The sequence below is a fragment of the Gymnogyps californianus genome, chromosome 9 (genome assembly GCF_018139145.2).
Source record: "Gymnogyps californianus isolate 813 chromosome 9, ASM1813914v2, whole genome shotgun sequence".
NCBI lineage: Eukaryota > Metazoa > Chordata > Aves > Accipitriformes > Cathartidae > Gymnogyps > Gymnogyps californianus.
The window spans coordinates 20067755-20081058 of NC_059479.1; the positions used below are offsets into that span (position 1 = coordinate 20067755).

Sequence of the window (13304 nt, forward strand, 5' to 3'; positions counted from 1 at the left end):
GAGAAATTGCCTAAACCTAACCCATATTAAAGCTCTTTGGGCTGCAGAGCCACAGGGCTACTCAGAAATTGGTTCAGGCAATGCTATTGTGAAGTGGGGACAGAAATTCAGACCATTGCCAGGAAGCAAAGCAAGCTCAGGTCCTTTCTTAGAGGGTTTTGAGAACGGAGTGGAAAATGTACATTGACTGGTGAGAGGGATGACCTTGATCTCCACATGTAGGACCTTTTTGTTTAGAAGAGAGTTTTGACCTGTAGGCTGCACTGGCGTCTCCTCTTGAAGGCAGCATATGCAGAGCAGATTCGAGGCAAGCACATGGATCTTGTGGGGCATTTGCTCTCCTTATGCCCATTGTATTTATTCTGTTATTTTAGGGTAAATGAGGGACTTTGCTTTCCAGCGCTGACTGAAGTGGTCATTTGTTACTGATTTCTGTCTTGGTTATATCAGTTATGTTCTGTGAAATACTCTGTTAGTTTTTTACTGTTAATATAAAACTGCATTTTTCTAAACAGTCTGTACTTTTCATTAGCTCTGCTATTGGAAATGTAGTTCCTTTTGTATCTACTTGCAGCACGGCCACCTCCTCTGGACTTGAGGAACCTCTCCACAATCCGGGAGCATGCTGCTGTGACCAGGATGTGGACTGTGCCTTAGTAAGTCAACAAGAAACCTGCCGTTCCGATCTTTTAAGCATTAACATTGTGGAATGGAGTTAAAAATAACTTATCACATCACACAAGAAACAATTTCCTGGCAAAGTCCACAAACAAAAATTCCCCAGGGCTCCTTCCAGCATCCCCCAGGCTTTTGCTGTCTTTAAAAAGCAAGGCTCCCTTTCACGACGGGCAGCTCCAGTGCGTTCAGCATCACACAGTGATGCTCAGTCTGTTTTGAAGGTTCCTTTTGAAAAGACTGAAGCTGGTGTGCACCCTGGTGTGGCTGCTGCGATGGCTAAAAGCTTCGCATGCCTTAATTATTTTTTTTCAAAGTGATAGAGCCATTTTTGTTCCTGAAAATTAATATAGCAAAGGAGAACCAGATAAGATAAAGATCTTGTAGCCTGGGTGTAGACTTCTGCACTGCCACACAGCAATTCAGACTTGATCTGTTGGTGTGACCTTTTGTCACTGGAAATTAGTTGTGGGGTAAACCAAACGCCTTTGGTCCCAAAGCCCAGGTAGTATGAACAGATGACACTGTTGGACTCCAAAGGCAGTGAAAGACTTGTCTTCAGGGAACTCGTGAGCAGGGGAGGACTGCAGCCTGCTGGCTGGGGGGATCTTGGCGCGAGGGGGAAAGGCTGACAGGAGAGCCAGCTGTGCTGAAATGTGCATGCAAAAGCCAGGAATTCCTACCAACCTCCTCTGCATTCCCCGGGCGCTCCGAAAAATGTGGTTTTTCGCTAGCGTTAGTGCCAGACAGGGCATTTCAACTCCCCCGCCTCAGGTAGTCATTTGGAGGGCAAAACGGACACGAGATGGGCAGTTTCTCAATTGCAGACCCCTCTCTCAGCCGTACAGTCCAAAGCCAGTTAAGCCCTTCAGCGCTGCCTGCCACATGCTGCCTGTTAGGGAAACCCAGTAGCCTGCGTCCCAAGCATCCCTGCCAGAGCGCTGTGGTTAATTAGTGCTGACACAGTGCAGAGTCCTGAAGGATAACGAGCTTGGAGGGAGTTTGCATGTTTTACATTAACAAAACTAAAAAAGAAGTATGCCCGGAACTAATAAAGCAAAAGGAATTATACTGTTCATGCTGCACAAAGTGGCCATCTAATTTCCTAATAACTAACCTCATTGTGCTAGCCTGCAATAATTTACTCACGATGTACCTCTGACAGTTATGTTAGTGGAAGAGATTTCCTTGTACAAGGGCTGAGTCGCAGCCATCTCCATAGCACAGATAGCATGTGTTTACACTGTGTTCAAAGCCAGACAAGTTCCTCTGCATGCACCTCCAGTAGCTGATTAATTCACATCAATCTCCTAAATGCGGATACCCGCACAACTAAGTAACTGCCCCATCAGCACGTATTACCCAGATGAATGATATCTGTCCAATTGCTCCAATGTTTTATGCTTTCTGTCATACCAGAGATGGCAAACTTTCATAAATCCCAGAAAAAAAAAAATCAACAAACCCACTCGTAGCAATATAGCACACTTTTTCTAGAACTAAGGAGTGGTTTTGGACATCCTCTCCATAAAGGCTGCAGCGTTAGTGTGAGTTTATTCACCATATGGACTGTGTCAGGCTTTGGCTTCATTTCAGAGCATCTGTAAGATGCTTCCTTAACCTCTCCTGTGTTTTTCTTCATAGCAATCGAATGAGCTTTATCTCACCAGAAAGAGACGGTATTAATTCAGCAAGAATATTTGCCAATTCAGTTTCCGGAGAAGAGGAAGAAAGTTACATTCATATGGTAATCTTCATTTTCACACAGCCATCCTTTGCTTTATTCTGCTCTGTCACATTGATGGAGAATGCAGAAGTTTGTTTTCTAAGAAAAAATGTTGAGGAGGTTTGTCCTTTGCCTTCTGTTTTTAAAAAAAATGATGAAACGGTTTTAAACCAAAGACACTGGGACCAATTTACGGAGAGATAAGGGAAGCCCTTCTTCTGCTCTGCAGAACTCAGCTGTTCACCCACGAATGTTGCTGAGCAGTTCCAAGAGATCACAGGGATCAGCCATATTTACATGAGAACTCATTAAGGCAAAGGAAAATTAAATCTTTTCACCTTTTAAAAGTGTGCCCTGCAAAATCTCCTAGGAAATGACAGAAAGCCGTTAGTGCACTTCCTAAAGAAACACACCAAATATTGTGCAGAAACAGAACTCCCATTAAAGTCTCTTATTGCTTCTGCTTTGGCTGGTGGCACTAACCCCACTTCCCATCCCATGAAACAAGAACATCTGGCTTTGTGGCTTCCTTTTCTTCATTCACTCTTTAGCCATATCTTGCAAAAGACCAGAATCTCAGTTTCCTTTGAATTTTAGGTGGAAATGGATCTCAAATCCCTTGTTCTGAGCCAATGTCTACAGATTTGGCTCCATAGCCAAAGCCCAACGACAATGGCTACAGAAATATATTGCAAAACTGACCACAATCTCCATGAATTGTCTCAAATTTTAAGCCACACCTCTACTAGATCAAAACCTGCTCAGGAGGGCAGTTCCAGTTGTAACTACTCCCCATTTGATTTTTCTAGTCAAATAAAACCTTCCATAAATTTGTGGTCATCTGTGATTTTCCTGAGATTAATTTTCAGTTGCTAGATTTGAACAGAATTATCACTATTTCTTCAAATTCATAGAACGATGATGGTTAAGAGGGCACCCCTGCAAATCTGAGCCTTCCAAGGGCTTGGGTTGAGAAGCTGGGCACAAATCGTTCCTGATAACATTGAATGAAAATCAGCCTGGTTTGCTTGTTTTGCCATAATTACCAGGAGAAAAAGGCTCTCACAGTTTCTTTATGCCATCCCGCAATTAATCAGCATTATCCTGTGGCTAGCCACCAAACGCACCCTTGGCATAGAAAATTACGTGGGTGCTGGCCCTCCTCACTCGCGTTCTGCCAGACGAGTCTCCCACCTCACAGTTGTAGTCCTGCTTCCTTTTAGGTTCATGTTTTAAGAGCATTAAAAGTTTCTCTTCTTTCCCGACAGGAACACAGACAGGCAACATCTCCGTACAGTGGTGCTTTTCCATGGACAAGGAAATCTAACCTTGATTACTTAGCATTGGATTTTAATTCTGCTTCCCCATCCCCTGTACAGAAGGTATGAGTCATCTGAAAAACCCCACAGCCTCCTGTCTTTTTGTCTGCTGAAAGGAAAACAAGACCGAGAGTCACACTCCGCTAGGTGCCCTAACTATCATGATGAAGCCAGTTGTGTTTCCAGCTGACTGCATTTGTGGCAGGCTCAAGATTAATATAATAAAAGCACTATTAGGGTGATGACAAGTTGTCCTTAGCGTGACTCATAGGGATGCCATTAACACGAGCTCGGCAGAGGGCACGAGCCTGCGCTGGGATGTACAGCCGTGAGGGCTTGTGGGCAAGCTTGTTGGTGCTTGCAGGATCTCTGCGTGCTCTTTCATTTTCATCCAGTCTCCACAAACCCTTTCCTGCTAGTTTTCCCCCAAATCTCTTTGCAGTAACAAGTTTACAGCCCATGATAAATTCACGGGGTAAAACTGTACTATCTCTTGTAACATGGCAAAATGTGCATCTTTATTCTTGCATCACCAAAAGCATTTCAATTTCCTTAGCAATGCTGAGAAAACACATTCCTTGTTCCAAAGAGCTTGTAACCTGCCCAGGTGGTGGGTAGGTACCACTGCAAAGCAATGAACTGGTGTCGGTTTGAGCCGTTTTATGTCCTGTGTATCATTTGCCCCATCAGCTAATACTCCTGGACGCAGAAGACTCAAGACTCCTAAGCTTTCTTATTGAAACCCTCCCTGTAGTTAAAATGCAGTTAGGTTATCCCTGCAGCAGGATCACTTGGATGAGAAGAGAATGATTATCTGCATGGAAAAGGCCAGAACAGCACGTTTCCCTCGCTCACTGTGCTGGGCTGAGTGACAGGGTAACAGATGGATAATTATAGCTAAAGCAGGCTGTAAAGCAATGCTTTTGTCAGCTGATGTCACTATGAGCTTCAAGGTGAAGTGAAGCAATCAAGGAACAAGGGAAAGGGAAAGCAGAAAATCAAGCCGAGTTTCACTAGCATCCCTTTTCAACCCTAAAATTAATACATTGATTTTTTCCTCTCTCCCCCACAGAAACCTTTCCTCTCTGAGGAGCAGAGGGTGGACTATGTCCAGGTAGATGAACAGAAGACTCAGGCTTTACAGAACACTAAGCAGGAATGGACAGATGAGAGGCAATCGAAAGTCTAAAGGAAGAAGATTTGGGATCTGGAGGATTTTTTTTTTTGCACTGGAACCACAATGTTAATGAAGCAGCTATCACAGTAGAGTTCAAAGGCAGAGGGAGTTGTAGGATGCTTACAGTCTGTAGAGGAATGGCATTTTTAATAGAAACCTTTGATTTCAGCTGGAAATAGTATGTTGAATGCGTGGTTCACTGATGATTAAAGTAATGCATTACCCTTTTTACTGCCCTTACCAGTAAGCTACATGGTACCATTTTCTGGCATGATTCTGCGACGAGTCATACACTTAATGTTAACAAATCCACTACATGTTGCATTAATCTAGTTAGCCTTGCCTTCTCCCTGTTGCATAATTCCTAGTTGCTAAAGCTATTTTTTGATATTCCTACAAATACTGCGGGTGCTCAGAGTGCTTTTATGGCAGCGGGCATCCGACAGGTATTGGTGACTAATCAACTAAGGGCTAAAATACTGAAACAATAAGAAGAACTTTTTGAATATATAGTGCTTAAGCAAAGAGAATTTTGGAAAATATTTTTCCCCTGGGTTTAAAAGGTCTGACTCTGAGCTAATGCTGTCAGAAACTCAAAACAGGACTATGTACCGATGGGACTGGAACGCATGGTCTTTGACCCTCCGGACGACGGTCATCGTATTAAGCTTCTTCTCTCCATTGTGGCTCATACTTGTCGCCTTTCTGTCTGATTCCTACTGATGTTTTCTCTCCTATCTTGAGGAGTGTCTTCGGCACAGCACAGCACAGCTGCTCCTCTAGCAGGAGGCTGCAGGCACACAGCTCTCGGCTGGCCAAAAAATAGAAAGGGAAGCTGTGAGCCTGTTTCTGCAAGTCTTGGGAGAACTGGCAAAGGATCAAGAATGCTTTCATCTGAACTGCAGAAGAAATGCCATTGGAATTGCTGGTAGCAGTTGTCAAACTGATTGTTTCACTAGACCCACCCCCAAAAAAAAAGAGAATTAGGAAGTGCAGCATGCTCCGAGAGAGGCGAGCAGGCCTGCCAAAATAAAACAACAATGCGCTTACATGGCGTGAGGACCTCTGAGTTCAGGAAGCTTATCTACCTTGGGACTTGTTACGGGCACTATCTCAGGATCACATATGTGTATAGTTTATAACATATTTAACTTTAAAAGCTTGGCTGCAATCTTTATTTTAAGGTGGCACACAACCACTTGAATCATGGAAGTATGCAGTACCACTGAGTGACCCACACTGGATTTGATCTTGCAGGCTTTGCTCATGCAGGTAAGTCCCACTCGCCGTAAGAGGTGTGATCCTGTCAGCAAGACAGCCAGCCAGGACCCTTACGAAAGATTTCCTCTTTAACAGTGCCAAGTCACTGGCCTCCCTTCACGTGCCTGTTGCTACCATGATGTATTACTGTAACCTGACATCCCAAAAATGCTGATTTACCAAACAGAGGTCATAGAAATGTCATTGCAGAAACCACTGGCATTTCAAGGCTCCTACTTACTGTCCTCCATGCAGCCATTCTGCTTCAGCCATTTGGGCACTCTGGGAGGCTGAGAGACGCGGCCGAGTCGCACGTCCAGCTGGGAGAGGCAGCGTAGCTAACAGAAACACCATTTTTCTCCTACCTCAAGAGAGCTGAAGTGCTTGCAAGTCTCGCTGCTTCTTTAGCGCAAATACAAAGCTGGGGATCTATGGTGACCAGGCTCTTATTAGCTTACTCTGTGAGAACGACGAGGTTCACCAGCGCCTTTATTGACTCTGGGGCAAACTGGGCACCCAGGCCTGCCGGCATAAAGCGTCCTGGACTAGAGCTGCTTGGAGAACGGGGGTTTATACTGCAGATAGCTGACCTGCTGTTTCCTCCTACTCTGCTCCTCCCCTCCGCCCCCTCCCAAGCTCTAAAATGAAAGTTAATGTTCATGGAAGTTTTGAAAAGAATTCAGACTTTTCCGTATAAATCTTGTCTGTCTGGTGTAAAATTTAGTTTGTTAAAATCCAGTTGTTTTGTCCTAAAACTGATTTAGGAGAGCTCTGAGCAACCGTGCCCTGGGTGTGGTATTGCTACAGGGGAAGTGGGTTTGGGGAGAGGCGGTGGAGATCTGCACCTCCACAGAGGTGTTAGAGAGAGGCAAGCAAGGAAGGGCCACAGTCACAGAGACGTTTGCCTTTCTGCTCAAAAGAATTGCCTTTCTTTCAAGGTGTACAAATAATACAAGTCACTGAAAGCTTTTGGTGTATGCTGCAGTACTGAAGGAGTTAAAAGACCAGCTAAGACGTGCATTACAGTAGGGGACAGAAAACATCCACAAAGGGCAGGTAAAATTATGCTGTGCTACTGCAGATCCCAAATTGCAGAGTGATGGCATGGCAGCCTCCAATGCGGATTGCAAGAGCATACAAATCAGCTCATGTTTGACGGGAGTGTTTCTTTTCATGCTGTCAGAAAATCTTCTGAAATGGAAAAACACCAAGTTTTTGGAGACAACTGACTTGCTTGTTATTCTAGTTTATTGTAAAAATATTTAAACTTTGACAAACCTGGCTAATGGATCATTCAGAAGTTTAGAAAAGAAAGAGCTCTTTTGGTATTTTTTTTCCCCTGAAAGGACATAAAGGTATAGCTTGGCGGGGACTGTCCTTAGATCAGAATGGCCCCCTTTCAACTTGCGCGTGTCCCCTTCTTCCCCCCACCGCTCACTTGTCTTGATCAAATGCTGCTCGCTGGTTTCTACCTTTCACTTTTTAACTAAAAGCTAAGTTTGAGGGTTTATTAAGATTTTTCATTTAAGGTCTGTTTTTACCCGCTGCTCCAGGGTCCGTGACATGCATCATTCCTGTGTAAGCACAACACATGAAACAGGAGCAATTAAAAAAATACAAAAAAAAGTTTTAAAAGCAGAGCAGTCCGCCCCAAAGGCTTTTACTTCTTTGTTTTAGTTAAATTCCACAATACTCCAAAGAGGGTAAAGAGGAGGAGGATGGTGGGAGGATGGCAAAGGCCGAATCTGCTGTGGCCACCCCATCATTAAGGATTTCGGTGTGAACGGAGCCACAGCAGCCCCTGCTGTAGTACACGACTGCCATAGCTATGGGCTGCCACGCTGCCAACAGCGGCAGCCCAGCGCCAGCACCCGTAGAGCCTACTGGTGGGAGAGGAGGGATGTTACAGAGCAAAAAAGGAGTCCCTGTTTAATTAAGTCCGTTCTTAATCCCTTGGCCAAAGAGGAAAGAAAGCCTGTGAAAGCACCTGAAAACTGAGTCAGCTTTTGACAGCGTCATGTCTGAAAACGTAGCCCAGGCAAGAGCCCTGGGTTAGCACTGGCTCCAGGTCAGCCAGGCACACTCCTGGTAGTGTCTTCTTTTTGTTGTGGGTCTGTTATGTTGTTATTTGTATGTATTTCTTTAAAAAGTACCATGAGAGTTGATGCAGAGAGAGGCTCTGCACCTAAATGAGCATGGGGCGGCCAGTGGTCCCTGAGGAAACTCTTGTCTCCTGGGGGAACTGGCATTGCCCAGCTCAGGACTTGTAGTGCCTTCTCCAGCACCGCTGGGGTTTCTCATTTAAGATGGAGAGGAGCGCTAAATGAGCAGAATAGTTTTTGCTTAATTGGAAATCTCGCTCTGTGGGTTGCCAGATGAAGCTCGGTTGCAGGACAATGTGGAAAACAAACAAGCTAAATGGTTAGGGCATTCAGCTGGATTCTCCCCACTGTTGGCACGGCCGGTGAGCGAGCCGGCGTGCCAGCACCCAGGCACGGGAGGGAGGAGATCAGAGATGAGGTGGATCTCTTTTACTGAAATTGTCTGTGGCCACTGAATACAAAAATAGCCTGCGTCAAACACCTGCTTGAAATACATCCTAAAGAATCATAAAGAAATCAATCTGATCGGAACGTCTTTCCTGGAGCGAGCAGGATTTCAGTACTTATGGGGAGTTACACGCATTCCCAAGGTCCTTACTCAGTTTGGGTTTAATATGGCCTTATTCTGCAGTCTTTCGATGATCATGCATTTGAGCAAGGCGTAGCAGGATCCAAGACTCATTTGCTTTTTGGACTAAACTGTATTTTCCATTTATAATTCCTTTGTTACAGGAGGCAGCATTAAATTCTTTACTGGCAGATAGCAACACTTTACCTGAGAAATGTCAACAGCCATTTAACTCGAGCCAGGTGTTTTCAACCTGCTCACTTTTGCCAACGGTAGTGCCCGCTCTCTTCCGTGTCACTAATTACATCATAGATGTAGATTTTGGAGTTGCATTCACTTGAAGCGATTCAGTGGTTTAGTAATTCAAAGACCATCAGATGCTGTGATGAGAACGAAGCACAGGGCAATGCCTTTCCTTTGTTCCCCTGATCCGCAAAACTTGCTCAGGTTTAAAAAAAAAAAAAAAAAAGCCACCAAAATAGCAGACTTTTGCCATGTCAAAGCCAGAATATTTTTTGTTCAAATAAAAATAAACTTTTGTCTTGTGCAAATGAAGCATTATACGTTTTTTGTATTTGTAAATCTGTGGGGAAGCATTAAACAGTCATCTCTGTTACGAAGGAGTAAGTCATTGATAGAGGGAAGGGGCTCGCCTTCCTGATGTTTCATTGTAATGTTTGTTGTATATATTTGCACATTAAACTGTGTATCTTTTTTGTAATAAATTAATATAAAATGTAGCTGTGATCTTTAATTATTTTGATAAACAAAGGTGCTCATGGGGAAAAGTTCCACATTTTTCATTTAATGCTTTTTCCATTTTTTAAATCTCTTATTAGGCTGTGACTTGTTCATATAAATTATTTGGATGCAAATTCAAACAAATTTGCAAACGAACTTCGTACACCCGTGTATCAGGAAGATTATTTGCAGGTGACTTGAGAAACAAAGAACGACGAAGTTGCAGCCTGAGCTTGTGTCTGCACCCTCCTGGGACCTGGGTAAGTCGGAGCCCCCCAGCTCCTGCCCCTGCTGCCGCCGCCGTAGCCCAGGGGCAGGAAGGGGCCACGCTTACTGACCGAAGACGTAGACCACAAGCACAAATTCGTTCAGCATATGCTCTGGGCTTGGGTACAAAGACTAGTTGTTATTTAACCTGATCCTTTAATTGCTCTGTGCTGAGGAGCGTAGTTGCTGTTAATGTAATTTCCACACGCAGCGAGCTGGGGACGCGAGATCTTTTCAACATGCACATCTCGGGATTTTGAAGATGAAACGAGGCGGTCCATGGGAGCAGAGCTGAGCAAGCCTAGCTGCTAACAAGCAAGGTAGTTTGGGAAATAGTTTATTTATTGCTTCAGGCAAGTGTCACTTTTGGATCTGCATGCTTCGTAATCCTGGCTGGATACCCACTGTGGTGAATCGAGGGACTTGTAGTGCTTAGAGAGCCATTGATGGAAACTTGGCTGCACAACTCAAGAAGCACGGACACGTGTAATTTAGATAAGCCTGCGCCTGGGGGCTTGATACAAGGGAACTGCGTGACATTTTGTGTTCAGTCTTATAGGGAGGGCAGGTCGGATAAATAAAAGGTCAGATAAAGTCTGACTGCCGCTTCACAGGCTGCTTCCATGTCCCCTCTCCAGCGGAGATGGGAAGGGCCCTTTTGGCAGGGAGCGCTCCCCAGAAAAGTGACCTCCCTCTCCTGCACCAGCTCCCAGACCCTCGGAGGGAAGCAAGCCGTGCCAAAGCCACCGCCGCTGCCACAATGGCCCAGCATGTCCCCTCCATGGGGTACTTCCCAGAGCAGCAGAAGTGGTTGTCACGGAGGGTCCCAGCACCCAGAGCATCCCCACAGGCGGGGACAGCCCGGCCCGTGGGAGCCAACGCCCTCTGAGCTTGTGATAAAGAAATTGGGCTCTGCGAGTAAACGGTGCTGAAGCACAGCAGTATGAGGCTGCACAAAATTCAGGAAGCTCTCAGACTTCTCATGCCTCTGTGCAAAGTACTTTGGTGATTAGATAATAATAATAAGGGGAAAAACCTGATAGCAAAAAGTATGACTGTGTAAGCACTTGGTAGACGTTAGCCCCTCTAATCACATCCACAGTTTCAAACCACATAAAACGCTTCCCTGAAGCAAAAAGCCGCAGAGCAGCCAGCCAGTTACCAAACCCAGGTCATCTTCACAGGGCGTGAAACACAAACCCCTCCAAAAAGGCTGTAACTCCTTATCACCCCAGTGCTTTTTGCCTCTTTAACTTTTTTGGTTGAGTGCAACTGCTTTGGTCTTTTTTAGCCTGAGATGCTCAACAGAGCGCTACCTTAAAAATGGGCATTCCTGTGTAATCGTGTCCACGCTGGGGACTGTCACAAGGATACAGGTCTTGGACCACAGTGGTGATATCTCATTTCTCTCCAGTAGGTCTCCAAGGGCTTTGGCAAAGGGACCTGTACTTTATTTCTGATTTTTCATGTGCGCTTTGAGGGACAGTGACTCCCCCAGGGCCGGTGGCAGCAGCAGAGACGACACCTGGGTCTGTGGAGTCTTAGTCCTGCTCTTTTGCCAGCAACAAATGCAGGCTGCCCGCTGCGTTTTGACAGGTCTGAAGATCTGCATTTCCCCATCAAACAGCATCTAAAGCTCCTCTTCCAGTTGTTTAGGGCAGAGAGTGCAGAGGGACTTTGCTCTACCGGTTATACATATTTATAGGAGCGCGCTGGGTGTCAGCAGCACCACATCCAGCGCTTAAACACAAAGGATGCGCCTGGCGGAGGCTCAGCCCCTTCCCACCTGGGGAGCTGATCCCGGGCCCTGTTGTAATGCAGGAGCGAGCAGGGAGCGACCCAACCTTTCATTCATCATCCGGTTTTGTTCTGCTTTGATATTTGATTTTCCTTTCACATCCAATTTTAGCATAAGCTCATTGTTATACAGCCCCAACATGCCCTGCTCTGACCGCTCCGGGATCTCACCGTTGGCAAATTCATCACTGTGTAAGAGCCTGAAAAGCCCTTGCTCTGCTGGTGGGCTCTCATCGAGGGCTTTAAAGCTTAACGCAATTTGGGGGTGTTTTCCTTGCATGTGTTTGTGGTGGTTGTTGTTGCAGTTTGGTTTGCTTCTTCATTCAAAAACGTTCAGTGCTTTGTCTGGGAGCTCAGCTACTTGGAAGTGCCTCTGAATATGCCGCTATCTAGAGATGCTTGGTTTTGCTACTGCTGCTGTTATCTCTTAGCTTCCATCCCCACATGAGCAGCACACAGCATTGGGGAAGACCTACGCTGTATTTTTCCCCACAAGGGAAAAACCACAGATCCCTCACACGAAAGCAGCAGTTCTGCCGCCCACCCCAGGACGCCACTGCTCTGCAAGCGCCTCGGCTTTCTCTGGGAAGGCACAGAGCGTTTTGTAGAGTTACGGGATGATGGAAAAGGCAAAACATCAAATGAAGGCAGCGCTGGCGGGTGTCTGCCAGCGCTGGAGGAGATGCCAGAAGGCAAACATAGCTTTTGCCTTTAGGTTTCCGGATCAAAGTTCAGGGCGAGCTTTCAGTGTGACCTTCTGTACAGCCTGAGAGAGACAATTCCTCTACAGAGAGAGATGGAGGATTGAGCAATAAAGGGATTCATAAAATCTCTGAGGTCTCGGTAACTCTTTGGTCTCTCTGTTTTGTATTAACGTAGCTTTTGGGAAGCAGCCAGGCTTGCCAGGCAAAGGGAGCCAAGGTTTCAAACTGGAGTCCTAGGGGGGTTTGGGTGCCTCCATCACTGGGCCGAGATCCCCTTCAACAGCCGGGGTTTCAGAGACGCCGAGCTGTTCCCCTTCAAAACTCAAGTGCCTCAGGACATGCCCGACCGGGAGCTACGTTATCCCGCCACGGCTGCGCCCGGGTGCGGGCAGCCCTGGGGGGGCTGCAGGGACAGACCGACCCTCTCCTGCCTTCTTCCGCTGCTGCTTCTCCTGCCGAGCAGCCTGACGCCCCACCAAACCCCACAGAGCTGTGCCCAGGCCCCTTGGGGCCCCAAAAATCCGGACTGGCAGAGGCTGAGAGATCTGCCCTTGGCCACGGGAGCAGGCAGCCCTCTGTCATTCACATCTTAGGGTATGTTCTTTCAGACTATGAACTGTTTATTTTGAAGCACTGAGCAAGCCCGACGTACTGACGCTGGCAAATGAAGATCCCCCAAAAGGGTAAGGGCTTCCCAGCAGAAAATGTATCATCTGGCCTTTGCTGTATATTTTATCCATGAAGATGAGGCAGTCAGCAGGGTAGTAGGCAGGCTGTTTACAGTTCAAAAATAAGACATGTCATTTTTAAAGGTTTTTTTAAATAAAAAATGGAAGATTCATCATTTCTTCGGTTTGACTTCCTCCACAGTTAGTCAGAAATCATCAGGAAATGCCACTGAAGGAAATCCGTCCTGTTCTGCCTGGTCAGCACAAGGAATGTGCGCACGCAGAGGAGGACAGCGAAGG

General features: G+C 46.1%; 1 protein-coding gene across 2 annotated transcripts in view; it reads left to right on the forward strand.

Moving 5' to 3' along the window:
• The window catches only part of GAB3 (GRB2 associated binding protein 3), a 64823-nt gene extending 59855 nt beyond the window's left edge, over positions 1–4968 (forward strand). The window contains exons 7-11 of one of the 2 annotated variants that reach the window (XM_050901848.1): positions 575–656; positions 2320–2422; positions 2519–2521; positions 3670–3783; positions 4793–4968. In XM_050901848.1, the coding sequence (XP_050757805.1) occupies positions 575–656; positions 2320–2422; positions 2519–2521; positions 3670–3783; positions 4793–4909 (419 nt within the window). In that variant the 3' untranslated portion in view covers positions 4910–4968. The remainder of the gene's footprint in view (positions 1–574; positions 657–2319; positions 2423–2518; positions 2522–3669; positions 3784–4792) is intronic. The other variant, XM_050901847.1, reaches the window with a different exon arrangement.
• Positions 4969–13304: the final 8336 nt, after the last annotated feature.